The 23350-nt window shown below is 35.8% G+C and overlaps 1 protein-coding gene across 1 annotated transcript in view; it reads left to right on the top strand.

The window, feature by feature from the left end:
- The window catches only part of LOC138707358 (cell adhesion molecule Dscam2-like), a 1214496-nt gene that overhangs the window by 865133 nt on the left and 326013 nt on the right, over positions 1-23350 (top strand). Inside the window, exon 5 of the mRNA XM_069836640.1 lies at positions 16299-16416. Within this exon, the coding sequence (XP_069692741.1) occupies positions 16299-16416 (118 nt within the window). The remainder of the gene's footprint in view (positions 1-16298; positions 16417-23350) is intronic.

A 23350-nucleotide genomic window follows, 5' to 3' on the forward strand; every position in this document is an offset into this window, starting at 1 on the left:
GATGTTAAATTTAAAAGTGTCAGGGAAGCTACAAATGCAAACAGGAAACAATTACAACAGTTACAGGAAAAAATAAAGGTTAGTTCAGTTGTAATATCATGCAATGATTGATACATGTGACGCAAATCTCCCACAGGTTTGCAGATGAAATTTCTTCATGTTGCTTCGTCAGAACTAGGTTGGTGTGGGAGTGAAGGTCTGATGCGTCTTTTACCCACTATTCCAACAAAAACTTGAAAATGATGGAACTCCAACGGGAAGAATAGCATATAATACCATATTTTCCAAAACGTGCCAAGGTGGCGATCATAAACAGCGCTAGAAAGTTGGTACCAAAACTATTAAGTTGTGTGAGATTGGACTGTATCTCTACCCAATAAAAAGTAATAGCGCACCTCTCAATGTCAGTGAACCAGAACGACAAACATGTTCAGCCGGGTTGTAACCAAACATGTGCTCCAATCGTCCACAACCTTAGAATATGAAGAAACATAATAGGCAGTAGAGCAAGTGTACAACTTAAAATACTTGGAGTGTACTATAAGCAGTAACATGAGCTGCTGCCAGTAAGTCAAAAGGAGGATAGCAATGGCCAAAGAAGTTTTCAATAGAAAAAGAGCATTTTCTGCGGACCTCTGGAAAAATAACTAAGGAAGAGACTAGTGAAGTGCTTTGTATGGAGCGTGGCATTGTATGGGACAGAAACATGGACATTACGACGAACTGAAGGAAGTGAATAGAAGAATTTGAAATGCGGCTGTGGAGAAGAATGTAATGTGTGAAATGGACAGACAGAATAAGGAATGAAGCTGTGTTGGAAAGAGTGGGTGAGAAAAAATTGTTTAAAATGAAACATTTCATAGTGTGTTTTGGCCATTGATATAATTCCAAATATGCTTATTCAGTTTAGGAAAGCAGTGTATTATGATGTTTGAAAGAATTTTAGTTTTGTCCTTTAAATGATCAGAAATTTGATCCAACAATTAATGTAACATTACATATTCCTTTGCATAACGAAAAGTTACATTTGTCCGGAAGAATTTCCGCACATTTGAAGGACAAAACTAAAATTATTTGAATCGCACTTTTTAGAAAGGAACTAAGTCAAAATTTGTCATTTTTATTTCTTCTGATGAAATGATTAATACTTCCAAGACGCAAAGATAAACAAAGGAAGGAACTTAAACAAACCTTTCCCTGTATCTCTAACATCGAGTTGATGTTTATATTACGGCACTGGTACACTGGTATTTATTCATGAAAGTAAGTTCTTTTGCTCTCCTCAAAAATAGAATATTTTGACTTAGTTCCTTTCTAAAAAGTGCGATTCATTTCAATCACGTATTATTTATTTATTTATTTATTTATTTATTTATTATTTAATCTGACAGGATTAAGGTCATAAGGCCTTCTCTTCCATCCCACCAGATAGCACATATAAATACAAAAAAGAAATACAGACGCTGGTGAAAATAATACAAATTAAATTAAAGCCCTATAGAGGGTCAAGTGGGTCAAAAGAACAATATAGAGCTCTCATCGAGCTAATACAAGAAAAGAAAGGAAGAAAAATAGATAGCAATGACGATAGTGATAACTAATAACTGATAATAATAATAATAATAATAATAATAATAATAATAATAATAATAAATACCTTGCATATTAATTGCCAATTTTACAACAGCATAGTTACAATATTTACTATATGTCATGGGTTAAGCCGAAATTGCGCAACCTGACACGTGTTCAAAAAGCAATTCCATGAACTACTGAGTGTTCATTTCAAAGTGTGTCATGACGTCACTGTTCATGAGTCACGGATTTGAAGCGAGTTTCAGCTTTTATGTCATAGCAGTTGCCTATTAATCAAGGCGTTCAATCTCAACTTGAGAACGTGTACAGATGGCGGTCTGTACGGTCTGTCTGCTACCATAACCTCTTTCGAACTGTGTTTTGCGCGGCCAAGTCGTACGCAGGGTATTTGTTATCATCGGTTGCGTACCACAACATTCCACATCACAAATCAAATGCTCCGTGTCCATGTTGACCGTCGAAGTTAATGTCAACAAATGCGTAAGTAATCGTTTTAACCCTCTCTCCATATCTCGACAGTAAGAAAAAAACTCACCTCAGTACATGTTTCCAAACAGTTCACATTCCTGCCGCTACCGGCGTTACCGTACGATCGGTAAGTACTCTCCAGAATGAACGCCGTACTTGCTAGGCAACTTCTCTAGCACATAAGTAATATGCCTTTGCGGAAGAGTAGGAGGATTGAATTCTCTAGGCTCATCGGCTAGCCACATGACGGCATACAGCGAACCATGACATACTTTGAACTGAACACCCAGTGGAATGTGGTTTTTTTAATTTAAATTTGAATTTTGATATTGTCCGACAGTCTCTGACAGTCTGTCACAATGCACTGCTCTCTTAAATTGACTGAGCATATTGGGAATTAAACCAATGACTTTCCCAAAACACGCTATGAAATGTTTCATATAAAACAATTTTTATCTCGAAAAGGAAGCAAATACGAGCAAAATTGTATTAAACTTTTGTGTTTGAAATATCTCGAAGAGTAACCCCCTGAAATTAATGACATTACTTTCGGTTCATTCTGTATATAACTCCAGAAGCTACCTCATTTTTACAAACAAATGATTGGGATTCCAGCTCCACTGTAACTTACTGCCAAATGCTCGGACTCATGCCGTTCTTGCACTAAAAGATCACGCATATTTTTTAACGTATGAAACAAGCAAAACATTAATTTGAAAAAAAAAAAAGTGGAGCCACCCTCTTCTTGCAGGGACTCTTCATATAGACGTATAGGACTGATTGATAGAAACACCTTCAACGCATCGATCGAACCCTGTACCTCGTCAGATTTTAAATTACCATCTTAAATGAGAGACAATTAAATTTATATCGGAACGTGACGGGTCACTATATAAAATACACGGAAGGGAGATAATGATGATGACTAGATGGAATCAATCATTGGCGTTAATGATGATGATAATTATTGGATTTCAATAGCCTGTAAGAAAAATTATTATTATTATTATTATTCTTATTATTATTATTATTATTATTATTATTATTATTATTATTATTTAGTCAACTGCCCGATGACAGATCTGAACCTCACATGTGATACCAATAACACATCACTTATGAAGCAACTAGGCCAAGAAATAATGGGGTAGATTGGCCAGTTCCTTTCCCCCTCCAGTGCATATATCGCCGATTAGCTATATACCGTATTTGCTCGCACACTTTGCGCCACCGCGTATTTTACGCACCCTAATTTTTAAAGGATTATTTTGAACTTTAATTTTGCTCCGTGTAATTACTGCATACATTTTACATATAATTTTTTTCAGTGGAGTATGAATTTTCCTTCCCTAAATTCCATTGCCAATACTTGCATTCCACGGCATTGTTCATTGACCAGTACCCAACTCAACTACCTGCTTCACAAAGAAACCTTAAATAACGTTACTTTAACACTGATGCTTGCTCTTGTAAATTACTTCTAAGGGCAGTGACTGAGCGTATTCCGAATCTCAGCGCTGAGCAATCTGATGGCATCACGGTGTTCCGAATTTCACCGATGGAGTCACTGATGCTTCACCGGTGTCGCACCGGTGCCATCAGCTTGCAGAAGTGATGGCAGTTTCCATCAGCCGCCATCAGTGAATCTGATTGGTTCTTGTATAGGGCGGGAATTAGCAGACGAATGACATCGTGCACTGTTGTGTCATGGCGGTGTGTTCTGCTTTAGTTCTGCTCTATTATTTGTAATGAGCACAACGTAAATACAACATATTAATGGCTTATGAGCGAACATGTCAACGGACCAGTTATTACTACCGGTTCAAGAAATAAATTGTTTATGCTCTCTTTTCTTTGAACGAGATGGCAGTACGGAAATTTCGCAAAATTTTGCTAGCGTAGCACAGACAACAACTTCTACAGTCGCCATGACAGCCATCGATCCTTCCAGCAGTTTTGTTCCTATTTCGCTGCAGCGTGACGTCATTGTTGTCCACCGGTCCGGTGAGATTCGGAATACGCTGACTACAAGTTTTACTGTTTAACATGTATCGTGCAGTTGTCACCGCAACATGAAAGATGCATTGATCAGCCACCTGTAGGCCTATAGACTCGTACAATGTGCTCAATTAAAGACTGTCTATTGAGAATGCTACGTCTGTTACGTACTTTGCATTCAATTTAATTATTATTCATGAATTCAAGATTACCAGTAGTCTTAGGTGACAAAAGTACTGTATTCTTATTTAATATATACTTGAATAAAACCCAGATCAAGAAGACTAATTTAAAAAAATTCGCATATTTTACGCACCCCAGTTTTTCAAACAGCCGAAATAGATTAAAAAGTGTGCAAATTACGCGAGCAAATGCGCTGTTACACTAATCAGAACTTCAGATGCATTTATTATTATTATTATTATTATTATTATTATTATTATTATTATTATTATTCCGCACGTAGTGTTAAAGTGCTATTGGTAGCAAGTAACCTATAAATCAAACATAACTTATATTATAAAGCTGAGAGTTGCAAATGTGAATAGAAACTTTCCAACATTTTCTCTTTTAAAAATGTTATGCTTTGTGGAACGAAAAACCCGCGCATTAGAAGTAACTGCTCATTATGCGGTTACAAGGTACATATTGTGTACGTTTCCCTACATTATATTTCTTACACTAATTAGCCTAACGAGGAACAGTATACGCAACTTCCTGCAAATCACGGTCGTGGATTTAGAGATAAGACACGACGGGGCGGAAATCTTCCAACGATGTCACTGGGATCGCTTTGATATTGTCGATGGAATTTAGATCAGTAATGCGTTTTGATGTAAAATAATTTAGAGAACATTTTGAATGAAGTAACTAGAATAAGTAATCTCAAATTCATCTACTTCGTTGCCTTCCGCATATTATCACAGTCTACTATATACTGTCACGAAGCTTGAGTTTTGAGGGTGCTAGAAACAATAGACTGTGACGGTACTATTTTCCATTGCCTGTAATGAGGCGATATTACCGATCCTAGTGGTGAGCAACTATCTAATGTTTGCATATTTACTAAGTATTGAGCTTCGCGACTGTATATACTAGACTGTGATATTATCTTATATCAGCCGTTCAGAGCAAAAGTGGTGTAAGTCAAAAGTGGGTAATGAGGTTTAAAGTAAACATTCTGTAAAATACAGCGCAAAGTAGCAATTAATATACAATTTATTTAAACTATTAGTAGTCAGTGGATAGCAAGAAGACCATATTAACAGGTGGCTTAGCATGAAATTTTGAGCAGGGGAAGCTAACTCAAGTTGTTTTTCATGCAATACGAGAAAACGTATTACAAAAATACAGTCTTAAAACAAATAGTAGTCAATTTCAAGTCAGCAGTCGAAGATTGGTTGGAACATCGTAAGTAACACCAATAAGGCATGACCTCAAATGATACGTAATAAAATATGATTTCACGGTTTACACATAAATCTTAACAAATAGACACGTATTCGTATAATATTAGCTCACTCCCTGTCATACTTAGAGAAATCACAATATTAGTATCATTTGTCTTTTGGTTGTGTCCTTCGTTGAAAGCAAGGTGTTTTTTAAATCACACTCTTGTTCGTAAGTCGGTCTTGATAATACAATTATCCTAAATAATTCAAGTAAATTAGTGTCAGGAACTGTTATTTCGCTCATTATTTATTATATCAGCCAAATGCACACTAACACTTCAACTGAACACAACTGACGAAAAGGGATAACTCGGAAACTACTTATTTTAAATGTTAAAGCTAGCTTCTTTGCGAGCCTTGCGACTAGGATAGCTAAGTCAGAAAGGGATGGAAAATCTGCGGGGTGGATTACACAGAAGAAACCGGTCTACTTGGAAGCTGGTGTGTGCAGGCTTCTTGTTTACTGCTGCATCACAAATCATCCTGAGCTGCCGCATCGCAATATTTAACGCGTAAATATAAATTCTATTAAAATTAATAAATAATTTTCTCTATAAACTGCAGGTTTATTATGAAATTATTATTAACTGGGGAAGCTAAACATTTTAGCTTACATTGACGCTACGCCACTGCATATTAATTGCTACTTTGCGCTGTAATTTACAGAAATTTACTTTAAACTTCATTACTCAATTTTGACTTACACCACTTTTGCTCTGAACGGCTTATATATTACTTTCTCAGAATCAAGGCGTGCTAGATTTTGTGAGAAGCTGCAAGCTAGAATTTTTTGTACACGTTGAATAACGGTAAGGTAGAAATAAAAATTTAATTATTTAGAATCGAATTGAGTTTTTGAAAAACCCCATAAATCAAATTTTAATAAAATTGAATTTGTTGCTAATTCCCTTTCTATAAGGATAGATATACCATTTTGTAGAAAAATATCACAAGTCTAACGGTATTTCTGTTGTGACATGTGCGCTTGAAAATTAGGTTTCGTGAAGGTCCATAAGTCAGTGACAAGGTTGACACAGAATGAACAGAACTACGGCCTAAGATGTTGTGTTTGGTAAATGAATGATTTTATGTCTGAATTTTTTTTATTAGAATAATGTTGTTGGCTTTTATGTAATGCATTATCGTACATGTTATATTATTTCATGCAGAACTTTATTATTTATGCCCTTAGTGACATTTCATACAAATTAGAATAAAAATTGTTCACATAAAGCAAAAATTATGAAATCAACTTCTATTTTTTTTTATTTTAGTAGGTTATTTTACGACGCTTTATCAACATCTTTGGTTATTTAGCGTCTGAATGAGATGAAGGTGATAATGCCGGTGAAATGAGTCCGGGGTCCAGCACCGAAAGTTAACCAGCATTTAGTCATGTGGGTTGAGGGAAAACCCCGGAAAAAACCTCAACCAGGTAATTTGCCCCAACCGGGAATCGAACCCGTTCCACCTGGTCAACTTCTAAATATTGGTTTCGATAATCAAATTTGTATTATTTTTAATCAAATTTCTTTCTCTTTCTGAACAGCTTCTGCGTTATCCTTTCTTCACCCACTCTTTCTAAGACAGTTTTATTCCTTATTCACTCTGCCCATATTACGTGTTCAACTTTTCTCTATGTCCACATTTCAAATTCTTAAGAGTCGTTTCTCTTCACTTCGTCGTAATGCTCCATAAAACGTCAAATGTTTGTTTCTTTACTCAGACGCATCGTATGAATTGATGTATCAATCAGTCCACCTATTTATATTTTAGCTGTACTCAATCGCTACTTAAACTAACATACAAACTCTACGAGTTAGAAAATTTCAACAACGAAAAGTATTGTGTGTCCACCCCCAGTCGTGTTGTGCGTGATGCCTAAAACAATTTATGAACGTCACGAGTTAGACACCTTGTAAAATAGTCGTGTGATCTTCGGTTTGTGCATGGAGTGTACAGTGGAAGCTCTTAAGTTCGACATCCTATAGTTCGACTGCTTACGCAGGAGAATTAGATACGCTCCTATACGGGCACTAAGAAATACGTTTGCCATTTGAATGGAAACTGGTTCTGAGTCTTGTAGTGATATTTTTGTTAAAGGAAAACAGAATATTTTATTGATTAGGACATCCATATTCAATCACTGATTTTAAATTAATGAACTCTTCTTTTTCTATTTGGGAATTGTGCCGTTTGTGAGACGGAACTCTTGCAACACACTGTGGTACTACTGGGTGTTCATTTCAAAGTGTGTCATGACGTCACTGTTGTGAGTCAGCGATTTGAAGCGAGTTTCAGCTTTTATGAAGAGAAGTTGCCTATATTTAAGGCGTTCAATCTGAACTTGAGAACGTGTACGGTATAACTTGATCGTCGTAGCAACAGATGGCAGTCTGTACGGTCTGTGTGCTACCATAACCTCTTTCGAACTGTGTTTTGCGCGGGCAAGTCGTAAGCAGGGTATTTGTTATCATTCCACAACACAAATCAAATGCTCCGTGTTCATGTTGACCATCGAAGTTAATGTCAACAAATACGTAAGTAATCGTCTTGACTCTCTCCCCATATCCCGACAGTAAGAAAAAAACTCACCTCAGTAGACTACGTGTTTCTAAACAGTTCACATTCCAGCCGCTACCGGTGTTACCGTACATATCGGTACGTACTCTTCAGGATAAACGCCGTACTTGCTAGGCAACTTCTCTGCCACATAGGTAATTTGCCTTTGCGGAAGTGTAGGAAGATTGAATTCTCTAGGCTCATCGGCTAGCCACATGACGGCATACAGCGAGCCATGACACACTTTGAACTGAACACCCAGTAGAAGCGGATACACAAGTCTCGGGGCGGGCAGGAAATGCAAGTACAGTACTGTACTCGTTGATGCATAACCAATAAGAATTTGTATTCATTTCACCTGCCTCACCCACTACCCATATTGGACTCAACTTTCAATTCTGTTCAGTCCACTGTACTTATAGTCCTACCGGAGCCTCATCGCTTTCTGGGCTTCAATTTCCAGTTGAGTTCATGTACATGATTAACACATATTTCTTTTTGTTTACAAAGTGTAATTTTGTCCTCTTCAGTTTTGATGGATGTGAGAGGAGTCAATGTTTCATCAAAGAGTTAAAGTGGTGTTTATTACTGATTCAGAGCACATATGAGCTGATTCAAGTGAGACTTTTTTTTTCCTCCGTGGACATACAAACTTAGAGTGTGAATATGTTTGAAGTTCAGTTTGTGGAGACTAATAGCGCTCATCCTCCTAATTACAGCTGAGATATTATTATTATTATTATTATTATTATTATTATTATTATTATTATTATTATTATTATTATATTTCATTACGGAAACAATGAGACTACATTAAATTAAAATTAAAACTGTAATAAAAGAAAGGCTGATTAAATGAATTGGATGTTATTTCCCATTGACGGCTGAAGAGTCAAAGTACAAATTTTAGAAGAAACCAAAAAAAAAACTTACTGAAGCTATAATAATAATTGTTTTATATCAGTATTTTATTTAGGTTTTATCTGAACATTTTTTAACTTTTTATAGCAAATTTTAAGCTATTCCATTTTTTATTCCAAAGTTATGGGAATTGAATTTTTGATTTGGCACGTTTTGGCATAATTCGAAAAGGTTTATATACAGTGCAATTAATGACGAAATAACTTTCAATAGTAATATGTTTTATAACATTAAGTATTAATTACAATGTTGTTCCACATAGGCGAACAACATTTCAAATTTAATATTTTGTCTTAATAGCAACAAAAGGAAAACCTATCAGTTATCACATATCATAGTGAACGTCAGTAACATTAATGAAGATTCATCTGATACTAATGATAATTACATTCACGACTGTTTTGTAAAATGCAACTTTCTTTAATGCGTACTCTAGAACAGAAAACAGAGATATCAAGTCATTTTCCTTAGCTTGTTTTACATGGCTACAGTTTGGTTTTCCTTTCAGTTGAACCAAATTACTATCATATTATCTTACATTATTTCTGAGCATTTCGTGTCTACATATTGATGTCATTGCACATACAGAATGTAGACATACTAGTGTTATTGCAGGATAAATGAACCCCCTAAAGACCATTTTGTTCAGAACTGTGTTATGCCCACATACTGCTTGCTAAGAATGAATTCTAATTATTTATATAATTTTAATTCAAAAAGTCACTAAATTTAAAACAAAAGTTTTGTTAAAAGTTACGTTGAAAATTCCCTCCATTTGCCACCAGTTACTGTCAAAATCCTGTAATTTGTGAAAGTGGATATAGGGGATTTTGAATCTATAGGTTTCAAATACTCGCTTGACCTCGCTAATTGTAAACCTCGAAGCCCTTGGGATTGTCTTTTTTTAGATTTTGTGTTTGCGTATTCCATTAAAAATTTCTTTGAACAAAAACAGCTGTATTCGTCCAGTATTACTTGTTTTCACGTACCATATCATTATTTGATATGGATAACGCTTTACAAATGTTATTATGTTTGCATGATATTTCAGGTTTTGCACATGCAGCCACTTTACGTTTTTCCTTTGTCAGTATACTTTGTTTGCCATTAATTTGCAAAAATTTTAAGCTTCCTTGGTTTGACAGTACATTCAGATACATCGCCATATTCATCTCGTATATCAGAATCCACTTTTAAGAGTTCGCTATAAAGAGATGCAACTATAAGCACAAAAATGTTATAGAGAATAATACACCACGCACAAAGTAGCCATTACTAAAAATGTAAGAACATGACTATATTCAGTCTCAGCATTGGCTGGCTCCGTTCATGGTGTAACAGCTCACAGTCACATCATTGAAAGAGGGGTTGTACTTTCATGTTGAATCTTTCGTACACTACTTTTAACACTTGAATATAAATAATTGATTAAATGGCGATCTTACTTGTATTAATTGTGTAAGCATGTGCGGCTTACAGCTGTTTCGGTGCTTCTTCACACCATCCTCAGAGCCTACTAGATCTCGGCGTCATCTCGAACTTCGCTGCCTGTTGTGTGGATGCGTTCGATTGTTGAAAAGTGTTGACATGTGGTGTCAAATAGTGTGTGTGTGTGTGTGTGTGTTCTGAAATTGATCTGTGTGTTGAGAATTTGATCAGGGTGTGCTTTGGTGTGTCTGTATATAACAACCAAACAAATAAATATAACCACACAGGCGTATACAAACTCACATGCAATAGTTGCGACAGTTTCTACATTGGACAGACAGGCAGATTATTCCAAACTCGATACAAAGAACACATTAAAGCAATAACCAGAGGACACAATACATGTACATATGCCGAAAACATAACTAATGCTACTCACACATACAATAACATAAATACAGACATAGAAATCCTACACATACAACCCAAAAACCAAAAACTCAACATACTAGAACAATATGAAATATACAGACACACCAAAAGACACCCCAGTCAAATTCTCAACACACAGATCAATTTCAGACACACACACACTATTTGACACCATATTTCAACACTTTTCAACAATCGAACGCACCCACACAACAGGCAGAGAAGTTCGAGATGATGCCGAGATCTAGTAGGCTCTGAGGATGGTGTGAAGAAGCACCGAAACAGCTGTAAGCCGCACATGCTTACACAATTAACACGAGTAAGATCGCCATTTAATCAATTAGTTGTACTTTGCTATGAAAGCAGAAGCGGATATGTTCAGGTTCTGTGAATAGAAAACAAAACTATTCCCTTTTCTGTGAGTTATATATACACAGTGGAAGTGAAATAATCCAGCAGATTGAAAGTGACGATAAGGTATACTTAAATGAATAGTAAACCCATAATGCGTTTTGTGATTAAATGCACATTTAATTAGAAAATTAAGTTGGAAGTTTCGGCAGTCTGACAAAAATCGCCGGTAACATACTCCCCTTTCTTGTCGATTTCAAAGAAACTCAAATCTGTCTACCTAGGTCAGGGTTGCAGAACTGGGGAAGAAAATGTGTGGAAACATGGGGAAATAGTTCGTTCCCCCATCCACAAGGCCAGAGCCTTCAATGACTTTTCTGTGATGTTTGACAAATACATTGTTCTCTCTTTTCCTCTCCCCCTAGCGTACAATGACGCGAGGATTGCAGGGAAGGGATGAGTTACGTGCTCCGGTTTATGACGTTGCTTCAATTGTAGTAAGTTTTGCATTTCTGGCCAAGGTGAACTATTCTCTACATCCCTAGTTCTTTTTAAATTAAATTTACACGAAAACCGTCCAAGCTATTGAAATATGCCGGAGGGGTAAATAATTTTTATTACATCTTCTATCGATATGGACAAAAATCACGATTCTACTCGCAATAATTACAGAGTAAAAGGATATTATACATTATGGAAAAGTAATTTTTTTCTGACTATTACACTCTTACTACGTCATACTACTTTTGACCAATAAAACGGTACGAAAGGACGTATTTCGACCAATCATGGCTGCTTATCGCACAATTTTATCGCGTCCCTAGCATTTGTTTAATTTTATCGCGTCCCTAGCATTTGTTTCTTTGTTTGCCAACATTTGAAACTGCGCTGGTCTGGACGTCAAAAATATATATACAATTACAAACCACTCCAGTCGATGCACAGCAGTTTCAAATATGACTCGCATTGGCATTCAAGAACAAGAATTAATAAAAATCACTGATCATACCTATGCATCTTCTGAAATCCGATTTACAAATAAATGAAGAGCACCATTCGTAAATCCTGAATAGGTTGAATACACCATGTAGGCCTAAATCAACGAGTTCCACTTCTATTACGCACACGTCCAATATAACATCAATTGAACCACCAACCACATTCAAATTTGAAAATTGTACATTTAATAATTATTCCTTTTAAAATTATTCATTCTGAAATCCTGAATAAGTTGAATACACCATGTAGGCCTAAATCAACGAGTTCCACTTCTATTACGCACACGTCCAATATAATATCAATTGAACCACCAACCACATTCAAATTTGAAAATTGTACATTCAATAATTATTCCTTTTAAAATTATTCATGTTTACTTTTTATGTCGTCATCGTTAATTAAAACTTTTCTAACACTTGTGTATATTAGTTAGGTTATGTTATAGCTTCTGCTATATGATATTATGGATAGTCACGTATCAGAGATTGTTTAATATTAAGATTTATTGAAAATCATCTGTCAAGTGACGTTGATTACTGGGATTCGGATAATTGAAGTGGAATGCAACTGTCTTAATAAAAATGAAACTGAATCAACAAAGCTTTCTTGACTAGTAACCGTCTACAGAGTTCAATGAAGATTCCATAGTCGGCACAACTGCCATCTAGCGTAATGGTGCAATAATACATTTGAAGACAGGTTTATTTTCGTAAGTCAATTAATATTTTATTGTATTGGAGTACTTTGTTACTTATAATCTTGATATACTTTCTTCTAATCGTGTAATAGTCAATTAAATCCCACTCGAGTTTTGATTTTCTCTAGATAAATTTGCTCGTGTTCCACTCGCAGATTTATCGATAAAATCAAAAACCTCTCGTGAGATTACTGTTGAGAAAACTATTAACTTCCCACCAATATGTCATTACAAATTCTTGTTACATACAACATGAGCTATTCGCTCTGTAAATTTGCAGGTTTATTTCACTTCCAGTCTGTGTGTGTGTCTTTCTGTGTCTGTGCATTGAAACATCAATTTGAAATGTTTCCTCAAACAGCATGGTGTCATATTTTGGTTAAATGAACCACTCGAATGAACATGTAATTATTTTTTATGAACATGATGCGTCATTCTAGTTTTATCAACTTTTTCACCATGGTACATGAAGGATTATAGGGATGTGGAGTGGAAAATATAATAAGTACTAGTGGCTTGTGCATCTAATACTGCTGCAAACTAAGTTCGTTAGACGTTCAAATAAAAATTTTTCAGATTTATTTTCAATGAAGAATAATTATCTTTTTGATAGTTATTTGCTTCCATAATAATGAAACATACTCCCTCTGAATGGATTTTTTTAGGCCAAATACTTTTCTTGAACCTATCCAACTTCAGTTTTTGAGTTTCAACGCCAAAACGCAAGTATCAATGTCAGGACGATAGCAGTAGCTATTTCAGGTCATTGTGGATTGTAGGAAAAAGTTAAAAAAAATGTAAGGTTTGCCAAGCTTTCGAACAATAGCATTTTCGTATAGCTGCTGCATATAGAACTTGAAATGTAGAGCGTAAAACCATTTTATCCTACTAAGAGATCCTGCTGAAATGATCTGGAGACTGCAAAATTTTCTAGGCCTCTTATTTTATCAGTAAGTAATACCTTTTGACCTTTCCTTAGGAACTGTAATTTTTGCGCTCTCTCGAGCCAATACTGAAGACAATGACAAATATCAATATGTACACTACACCGCCATTAAGTAGCCTATATGAAAAAGACCCAATCCCACTGGGTTAATAAGTATAAAAATATTTGATTTTTAATAACAATATTATTATCTTACTTAAGTTTTGTAGTTATATATAAAAGCCACTCAGTAAATTATAGAAATGAAGATCTAAATTAAGATATTCTCTACATTTACTTACATAACCTCAAAACGTTTCACTTTCATATCATCAATATAGCATCAATATTGTGTACAATTAATGAAAAAATAGCTGCATCATGATGTTAACTATAATAATATTTAATTTATAATGATAATAATGTCATCAAACCACCTCAGGTTTCGTAGATTTGAATATCCAATACACAGCTGTACTCAGAAAATTATACACTGCAGAATCAGTTTTTAATAACAAATTTTGAGCTCTAAATATGTCGGCAATCTGCAGGTCATGGCCTTCGTGTAATAGCCTATTGTTTATTGTAATGTGTGTTTTGTTCTGAAATTCAATCAAGTTGGCCGTGGTTGAATAAAATTAGTTCTCAAAACTGACAAGAGATGGATTTTGGAAAATAGGAAAATTATGCAGGAAAATTGACATTTCAGTGAAAACTACTACTTTTCCGAAAAACTGTGGATGCCAGGCATGAAAATGAGGGGTCACTCATTAAAATCCGTTCAGCTTTTTCCCGTAATTTCCATTACCAGTCCAAATTATATATATAGATATAGTTGATGTGCATTCCAAAGTATTTACTTGTTAGCAGGTGATAAGTGGGAAATTGTCGCTGTGTCTGCAAAAAAAAAAAGCTACTTCCACTTTTTACAAAAATTGGATATATGCACGGAAAGGAGAAGAATGATGTTTAGAATTGTTCATCAGAATTGAAATTTGATGTATTTGCGTTGTTGTTACAGTAACAAAGAAAGTAACACGTTTCAGCTGAGTTTTCTGTGACTTGTTTTCACTCTCCTGTAAAATTTAATTCAGATCGCATTGCCGTTTTTAGTGGCACTACAACGAAAATGCTTCACAGATATGTTTTCTTAAGAAATATTCACTTTTCTGTTCATTCTTTGATACAAATAATATGGTATCTGTTGTGTTCTGCCACACGACGCTCAGCCAACTGACTGAAACGTTTAGTCAAAGAACGATCTGTTGTATTTTGACACCAATCATCCAGATATTTCGAGATTGTGCTGCTCGTGTCTCCTCGAATCTTCTCGAAAATTATCATAGAACTCTTCTGGTGCTAGGTTACTTTCGTGCTGGAGAAATTCTTGCGTGTATTTCGGCCCTAGTAGTGAAAATCGAAATTGATATATCCGTGTTGAATAAACTGTTGTGTGAATAGTGACAATCGTTTTGAGGTTAAAATCGAACATTTAAGTAATGTTTTTACCTGAATATCTCGTAATTTTCCTCTACATATTTCAAAAGTATTAAACTCGACTTTCACTTCTCTTTCTGAATACGAAACCGTTCTCTGTAAAAATGATTTTGGAGTTAACATTAATATCGGAAGCTTCTGTAATTATTAATTTCCAATAGCGTTGTTTGCTGAATTATTTCCAAAGAACAGTGACTCTCTCTTCGTCGCCGATCCTAAAGTAAATTAAAAATAATTATGGCTTAGAATTTTTCCGTTTCTGGTAATGAATGACATAATTCATACCATTTCGATGGTGAACAAGAAATGCAGCCATTACTAAATGCTAAATGATTATTTTACATGGAGATTAGGAGAGATGGCGGTGCACAACTTCTAATCACTAAATTGTGCACCAATCTGCCTGGATTAAATCTCAAATCTCTCCGCAGTGCATATGAAAAGAAGGCATATGTCATTGTTGACAGTGATTCGTCCGTCGGATGGGGACGTTAAGCCTGGTGGCCCCCTTGGTGCTCTCTTCCACAGGAGTAGGCTACGTGCTGGCACCGGGTTTCTCCTTCTCTCTTCCTCTCTATCATCATCTTCACCCATTCCCTACACAACACTTACACATACTTACCCTAGTACATGATATAACTCTTCACAGATACACATCATGCATAATGTTTCCCACCGAAGTGGTGTGCAACTTGAAAATGGGTCACAGTCCTGCCATCTATGTGCTGCCATCTATCCGTAATATGCAGAACCCGAATCACGCAAGTGAAGTGGATAGGCATTAGACATGCACAAACACACACACTAAAGGACAAATGAACTTCAGTGAATGAATAAATCTAACCTAACTTAGTTTGATTTAGGTTAGGTTGTGGTCGGTAAAGAAGAGACATCGCTATTATTTTTCTTCCAATGACCTGTTTCTTTATGTAACAATTACGATGCTCACATGCATATGTATTCTCTTTGCCAGATATTCGAGGTCCAGTACCCCCTGTCTTGAACGAAAGATTGCTGATACTGACTGCGAAGGTGGATGACACGGTAGTGGTACCTTGCGTGGCCTATGCTAATCCCAGACCGCATTACAGGTAAGTTGCATATTTCTGAAATTAATCACTCAAGAATAATAATTATTATATTATTGTTATTATTTCTTTATTAATTAATTCCGCTGCTATAACGTTGTAGTTTCTACCTATAAGCTCAACTGATCCGAATTCCGTTCACAGCTGGGAACTGTAAATGTATCTCACTTCATCGGAATTGAGTGGCAGTCCCATGCATTTTCTTTAAGCAGTCTTCACCACAAAACTAGAGACCCCGCTACTTGTAATGTACGAGTAGCCTATATTGATTGAATACAACGGTAAATTACAGTTTGATTCGTATTGGAAGACATAACAAATCACCTAAGAGTTATATCATAACTTTACAAAGTTATTTTCTTTCCAATGTGATATTAAAACGCAGAAGTTTGTATCATTTTTGTGAATAAATAATCCTATTATAACTTAGCAAGAATTTAACGAAGAAAATTGCCGTTTACTGCCAGACTATAAGCAAAATATGAGTTGTGATTTGCAAAATTTTAAATTGTAACGTCACTTAAAGGTAGTTTTCACCGTGAGAATGGTGTTGGGAGAGCTCCGAATTACAAGTCGATTATGATGTAACCTCGCACGTTTAAAGATGCACATATTTTTGGCTGTAAACATATTCCTAAAACCAAAGCTATTGTTGGCGTTGCTACGACATCAAGTCTGAAGAAAAGGTTCAGAATATTGTCCGCAGAGCGGAGACGGTAAATTGCCTCCCAGGTGAAAAGGTACGTAATTTGCCTCCTGTTTGCATGAATTGGAGTATGTAAATTGCCTCCTCTTTGCCTAAGGCGGCGAACGTGTCTTCTAATTTAAAATCCGCCACTTAAAATATTTCCCTTCCCATTTATAGACTTAGGACTGCAATAATATAGCCCACATTCATAAGTACTAGAACGGAAGAAAACGAAATATATAAAACTAGTTGGCTAATTATTTTCTTGTGTAATAGACTAGTACAGAATTTTCTGAAATGATGCGTCTTATTCACATTATATATTAGTGATATGATTAAAATATGGTTGGGTTCAGTTAGAAATACTTCGTTATAAAAGTAAAATATTAAATACTTGTCATTTTAAACAGGGCGCAATTTAAAACAAACAGCACTGAGAGGCTGAAGTTGTTGAAGAGCAAGTATTTTGTTTCATAAAAATAATTCTGTGCACTTTTTTTTACCAACCAGAGGTAGTATGCCAAACTTATCTTTGTTTTCCTGTCATTTCCTTTTTACTTAAACATTCCTTGCCTTTACCGTTTGCGCCACCCAGGTCGGCGCACTAAACAGCCTTATTCCTTTTGCTCTGGTTTCTAATAAATACATAGGTCTCGCTCTGTATTTATTTTAGAACTTCAATGAAGTGATATAATACTTGGATGGCTGGCGTTATAAAGACTTTTGAGTCTTCTGTGGCAATATTCACAGTAAGTTGTTGTGGTGCTTCTAATTCAGACGTGTCCATTTAGTTAGTTGTGATGCAAACGTGAGTTGCGAGCATTCGACACTGGAAAGGCTCGTCTCCATTAATAAACATTTAACAACAACATGTTAAATGTTAAACTGTTTACTGTTAACATCCCAACATGTTGATTAAACATGTTAATGGTAATCTCATTTAACACTTTGTCCACACTATTAAACATGTTAAACTTGACTTTCCTTGCGTAGTCCACCATAAACAGTCTATGAGTTTTTAATGTAGGTAGTGTCTTGTTTTCCAACCTTGGACAATGGACTCAGATGAAGATGGTTTGGCTTTTGTAATTGACTCTATCGCATGTTACAAGGCCTTGAAAAGGAAGAAATGAGAATGTGGATGCGGCAATATCTTAGTAAAAGACACTATGCAGAAGACATTCTAAACGAGCTTAAAGTTGAAGATCGATTTGGATTCAAAAACTTTCTGAGAATGTCAGAACACGATTTTAATAATGTAGTGCTCCAAAAAATATGTTTTGTCATATCAAAGGAAAACACACAGTTAAGAGCAGCCATTTCACCTCATTTAAAAAATTACAGCGCGATTGATTGACTGTCATAGGAGCTATGACATGATAAATGTTAAAGGAGCGGCTAATATCATGTTATTCTTTCCGAAGTTTTACGAGTGTTAATGTTAACATACGTCACCAAATACGACCATTACTGACGTCAACATAATATTAACGTTTAGCGTACCACGAGGATGCGAAAACTCTCTATTGTATTCCCGAGAACAGTTAAATAATAATTTCAGTTCTCTAAAACAGTCGGCCTTCTTTGGTTTGTCTCTGTATTATTTTGCAGCCATATCCCACAAACAAGACTTTTCCATTAGTGTATTAATCAATTTTATTTTAACGGTATTTTCTTTCGTCCACTCCAGTACTTCGAACAACTTACAGCCAACACTAAGGATCGTATAAAAAAAATCAAGAGGTGCTCCTATCACAAAATCGAAAGTTTGTTGCTATAGAAACTGTACGAACTTTGCCGAATTGTACCGACATTGCACGAGCAAGTGAATTGACTTGACATGTTTTCCATTTCTGCTGGAAAACACGCCAACATGTTAAAAGTGTTAACTTCAACATACTCAGTTAACATGTTAAGTCAATTGAGACTTGAAATGTCCATATACATGTTAAATTCAACATGTTGTTGTTAAATGTTTAATAGTGTGACTTTTATTTCAACTCACAACAATGAAATGTTATTCTTCCAACAATAATTCCTTTCTACAATTCACCTTAAACGCTCTCGTCAACAATAGAATTTTCACTCAACACAGTACTCGTTATAGCACTCCACTGACGGCAATGACAATTTACTTGGACTATTACGAACAACAATGAACTGTTAATCTTAACTAATATTTACAAAGCACTATTTACAAATCAGAACTATCAGTTCTCAGTTCACAGTTCTTCTATCTCAGTCACTCGAGTTCACAGTATCTCGAGCCACAGACCTTCAGAGACAGTTCACTGTACTCGAACTCAGGTCCCTCCAACTGCGGTCCACTGCACTCGAACTCAGGTCCCTCCAACTGCGGTCCACTGCACTCGAACTCAGGCCTTCGGATGCTGATACAGTTGCGGACGCACACTCGAGTCGAACTCCGGTACACAAGACTGGCTTGCTTGCTCTGGCTTTCTCACTGACTGGCTGACTAATCAACTGAAAACTGCTGTCGTTCCTTCGCGACCGTAATTTATAACCACAGCGACGTAGCCTCGAAAGTTCGAATTCGCGAGTCTTCCACTTCGACGGATTTCTCGGCCTCTCTAGGCAAGCAGAAGATGCGCGCGCAAACTCCCTCTCCACTCTCTCGCCGCGCGCCGTCCCAAAGTGCTCCGCGCGATCTTCTCTCTTGCGGGACGCTGGTCGTGAGTTCGAATCTCACGTCGCTGTCACAATAGTGAAGACGAGGCATAAGACGTACTGTTTCCTCCCTCAATCCCTTCCACTACCGCAGCATGATAGAGGAACGATGGTATCGGTGGCACTTATACCTTCACAATGTCTGTATCGGAGCCGTGTTATCCTGTGTCGATTTTAAACAATATAAACATCCATTCACAATGGGAGGAGAAATTTTAGTTTCTGAGTATGAAATAAATATTAAATGTCTCATTTGTCCCAAGGCTGCACGCGGCTTTTCGAAACCAATATAAAATGTCATTATACTACGTGTTACTCCCAATAATCTGATTTAAAGATCAAGCTCCATTTTCACTATTAAAAAGATTTTATTGCAAGCAACAATTACATACAATAAGAAATATTTTACAATATTATTGTAATACTCGTATATGAATATTCTTCAAAATTTGAAATTGATTACCAATCTCATAGTAAAATAGCCTACATATTACAATTTACTGTATAAATATAAGGTAACTGGGTCACACCCGAAAAAGCAGGATGCTTGAGGTCGGGTGTGACCAAGAATGAAAAACTGGATAGAAGAAAAAAATAAATGAAATAATAATAATAATAAAAATTATAATAATAGCCTAATAATAATAATAATAAACACAATTGTGATTAAACTGTTAAATGTAATTACAAACAAAGTTTAAAAAGAATAAGAATAAAAACAAAAACAAACAAAACCAACGGTACCATAGCCTACAGTATAGGTACATAAACATATTAAGTTAAGAATACAACATTGTTAAGGTGAAAGAAAAAAATAATAAAGAATAAGAATTTACATGATTATAATTATAAAAAGAGTTCAAGCACTTGTTTCTTGAATAATGTATTGTTTAATAATTTTAGTTTAGGATTCCTCTTTATAAAATCATTATATAATCTTGGACAGTAATTAGAACTGTGCCTTAGATCTGCTTCAGTCTTACATTTTGGTTCAATGAGGGGGAGCGAAATATTGTATCTTCTTGTGTCGTGGCCACATTATTATTATTATTATTATTATTATTATTATTATTATTATTATTATTATTATTATTATTATCTTTATAACATTTCTAGTTAACTGGTGTGGAATATGGATTATTGATATTATTATTATTATTATTATTATTATTATTATTATTATTATTATAGTTTCTTTGCTGGGTCCATGGAATCGCCCACACCTGTGGAGTAACGGTTAGCGTGTCTGGCCGCGAAACCAGGTGGCCCGGGTTCGATTCCAGGTAGGGGCAAGTTACCTGGTTGAGATTTTTTCTCGGGTCTTCCCTCAATCAAATATGAGCAAATGCTGAGTAACTTTCGGTGTTGGACCCCGGACTCATTTCACCGGCATTATTACCTTCATCTCATTCAGACGCTAAATAACCTAAGATGTTGATAAAGCGTCGTAAGATAACCTACTATAATAAAACAAAAATCCATGGAATCTATGTATGCGTCTACCTACAAATGTGATGAACATTGTGAAATCAAAATACAGGATACGTATATTGTACAAGAACCGTTTTAGCACAATTACGTGTTGCTGTATCAGATATAACGTCACATTTTCAAGTTTTTTTTATTCGATTCGATGAAGAAGATTGGGGAACAGTAATGGTTTAACATAATTACTTATTATTAAAGACATAATTATTATATAAACCGAGTTCTTTACAGTGAATTATTGATTGAATTGATATAGGAACGATGTAATTAAAAATTAGTTAATACAGTAACAGTTCATTAGTACATCAAATGCTACATAAGTAGCATACATTGGCTCACTTAAGAGAATAACATGCATTATATTAATTTTTAAGTTAATGTTGATTTTGTTGTATTGAAAAAATATGTATGTATGTATGTATGTATGTATGTATGTATGTATGTATGTATATGTATATATATATAATATGTTTTATTTAACGACGCGTCGCCGGATGTGCCGGAATTTTGTCCCACAGGAGTTCTTTTACATGCCAGTAAATCTACTGACATGAGCCTGTCGCATTTAAGCACACTTAAATGCCATCGACCTGACCCGGGATCGAACCCGCAACCTTGGGCATAGAAGGCCAGCGCTATACCAACTCGCCAACCAGGTTATATATATATATATATATATATATATAATGTTGATAGTTCGGTAAATAAACAGCCATTGGTAATTACTAAAAAAAGGATGTAATCCACCACTGCCACACTTTGTGATCAGTATCAGCTACCTCTCCATCCCTACTCCTCAAACCTAGAATCAAGCATTGCGGGCTGCATTTAGCAGTGATTCGGCGCTAGCTAATGCTTTGGACACGCCTGGTCTAATTGATGATTGTTCTGCGAACATCACTGGAGAAAAGTGGCTCTTCTGAGATGTAAATGTCCAGAATGTTGTATGAACTCACATCTTTCTTCGTCGTTGGGTTGTAATGACGTATCTGTGAAGCGTTAATCATAATTTTCGGGTTGCACGGAAGAATTTCGTAAAAAGTAGTGTAAGAAATTCAATTCCCTATCTTCCTCCTCCTCGATGCACACTGCTTAATCTTAGACGCTGAATTCTGCGATGTTATTTTGGCTGATGAATAAATAGTACTCTGTGAACCACTATCAGAAAGTGACGGATTTCAAGATTCGACTTCTCAGACAAATGGGAGTCAATTTATGTATCACAACTCTAGTGAAGAGGAGGAAATTTGCGTCCTGAAAAGGGGAAAACAGGCTCACGGAGGCAATTTACATTATCCCCGTAGGGATGACTATACCATTCATTATTACTCAACGTTATCTGAAACTCTACCTCTAACACAAGCAATGCGTTCAAGTATTACGTGATTTGGATCTCTAGAAAAGGATTACATTGTTTTCCTTATGAGAGCTGCAAAAGATAAACAACATTGGCAGAATGACACACCAATTCATTGTGCCAAATAAGTTCGTGTTTTTAATAACATTTGATATTAATTTGTGTGATCAGGGTGGACCAGTTGTGTGGTATAAAATTGTCTAGACGTGACACCACCCAAATTCTTTGTTAGGGCTTTGTGAAGAATTATATCTACAGTATAAACAGCTACCGAGGGATTTTGATAATCTCAAAGCAAGGATTTTTTCGGCTTTTGAAAAAATTACCCATGAGATGGTAGATCACACTTGTAACATTTTAAATTGGAGTAACCGTCAGCGCGTCTGCGCGCGAAACGAGGTGTCCCGGGTTCGAATCCCGATCGGGGCAAGTTACCTGGTTGAGGTTTTTTCCGGGGTTTTCCCTCAACCCAATACGAGCAAATGCTGGGTAACTTTCGGTGCTGGACCCCGGACTCATTTCACCGGCATTATCACCTTCATTTCATTCAGACGCTAAATAACCTAGATGTTGATACAGCGTCGTAAAATCATCGAATAAAATAAAATAAAAATCATTTTTAAAATTCCTTTGCAGGACGCAAAGTTAGATTTCCTCGGATCAAATTTCTACACATTTAAAGGACAAAACGAAAATTCGTTCCGCCATTTATCATA

This window comes from Periplaneta americana, chromosome 10 (genome assembly GCF_040183065.1).
Source record: "Periplaneta americana isolate PAMFEO1 chromosome 10, P.americana_PAMFEO1_priV1, whole genome shotgun sequence".
In the NCBI taxonomy this organism is placed as follows: Eukaryota; Metazoa; Arthropoda; class Insecta; order Blattodea; family Blattidae; genus Periplaneta; species Periplaneta americana.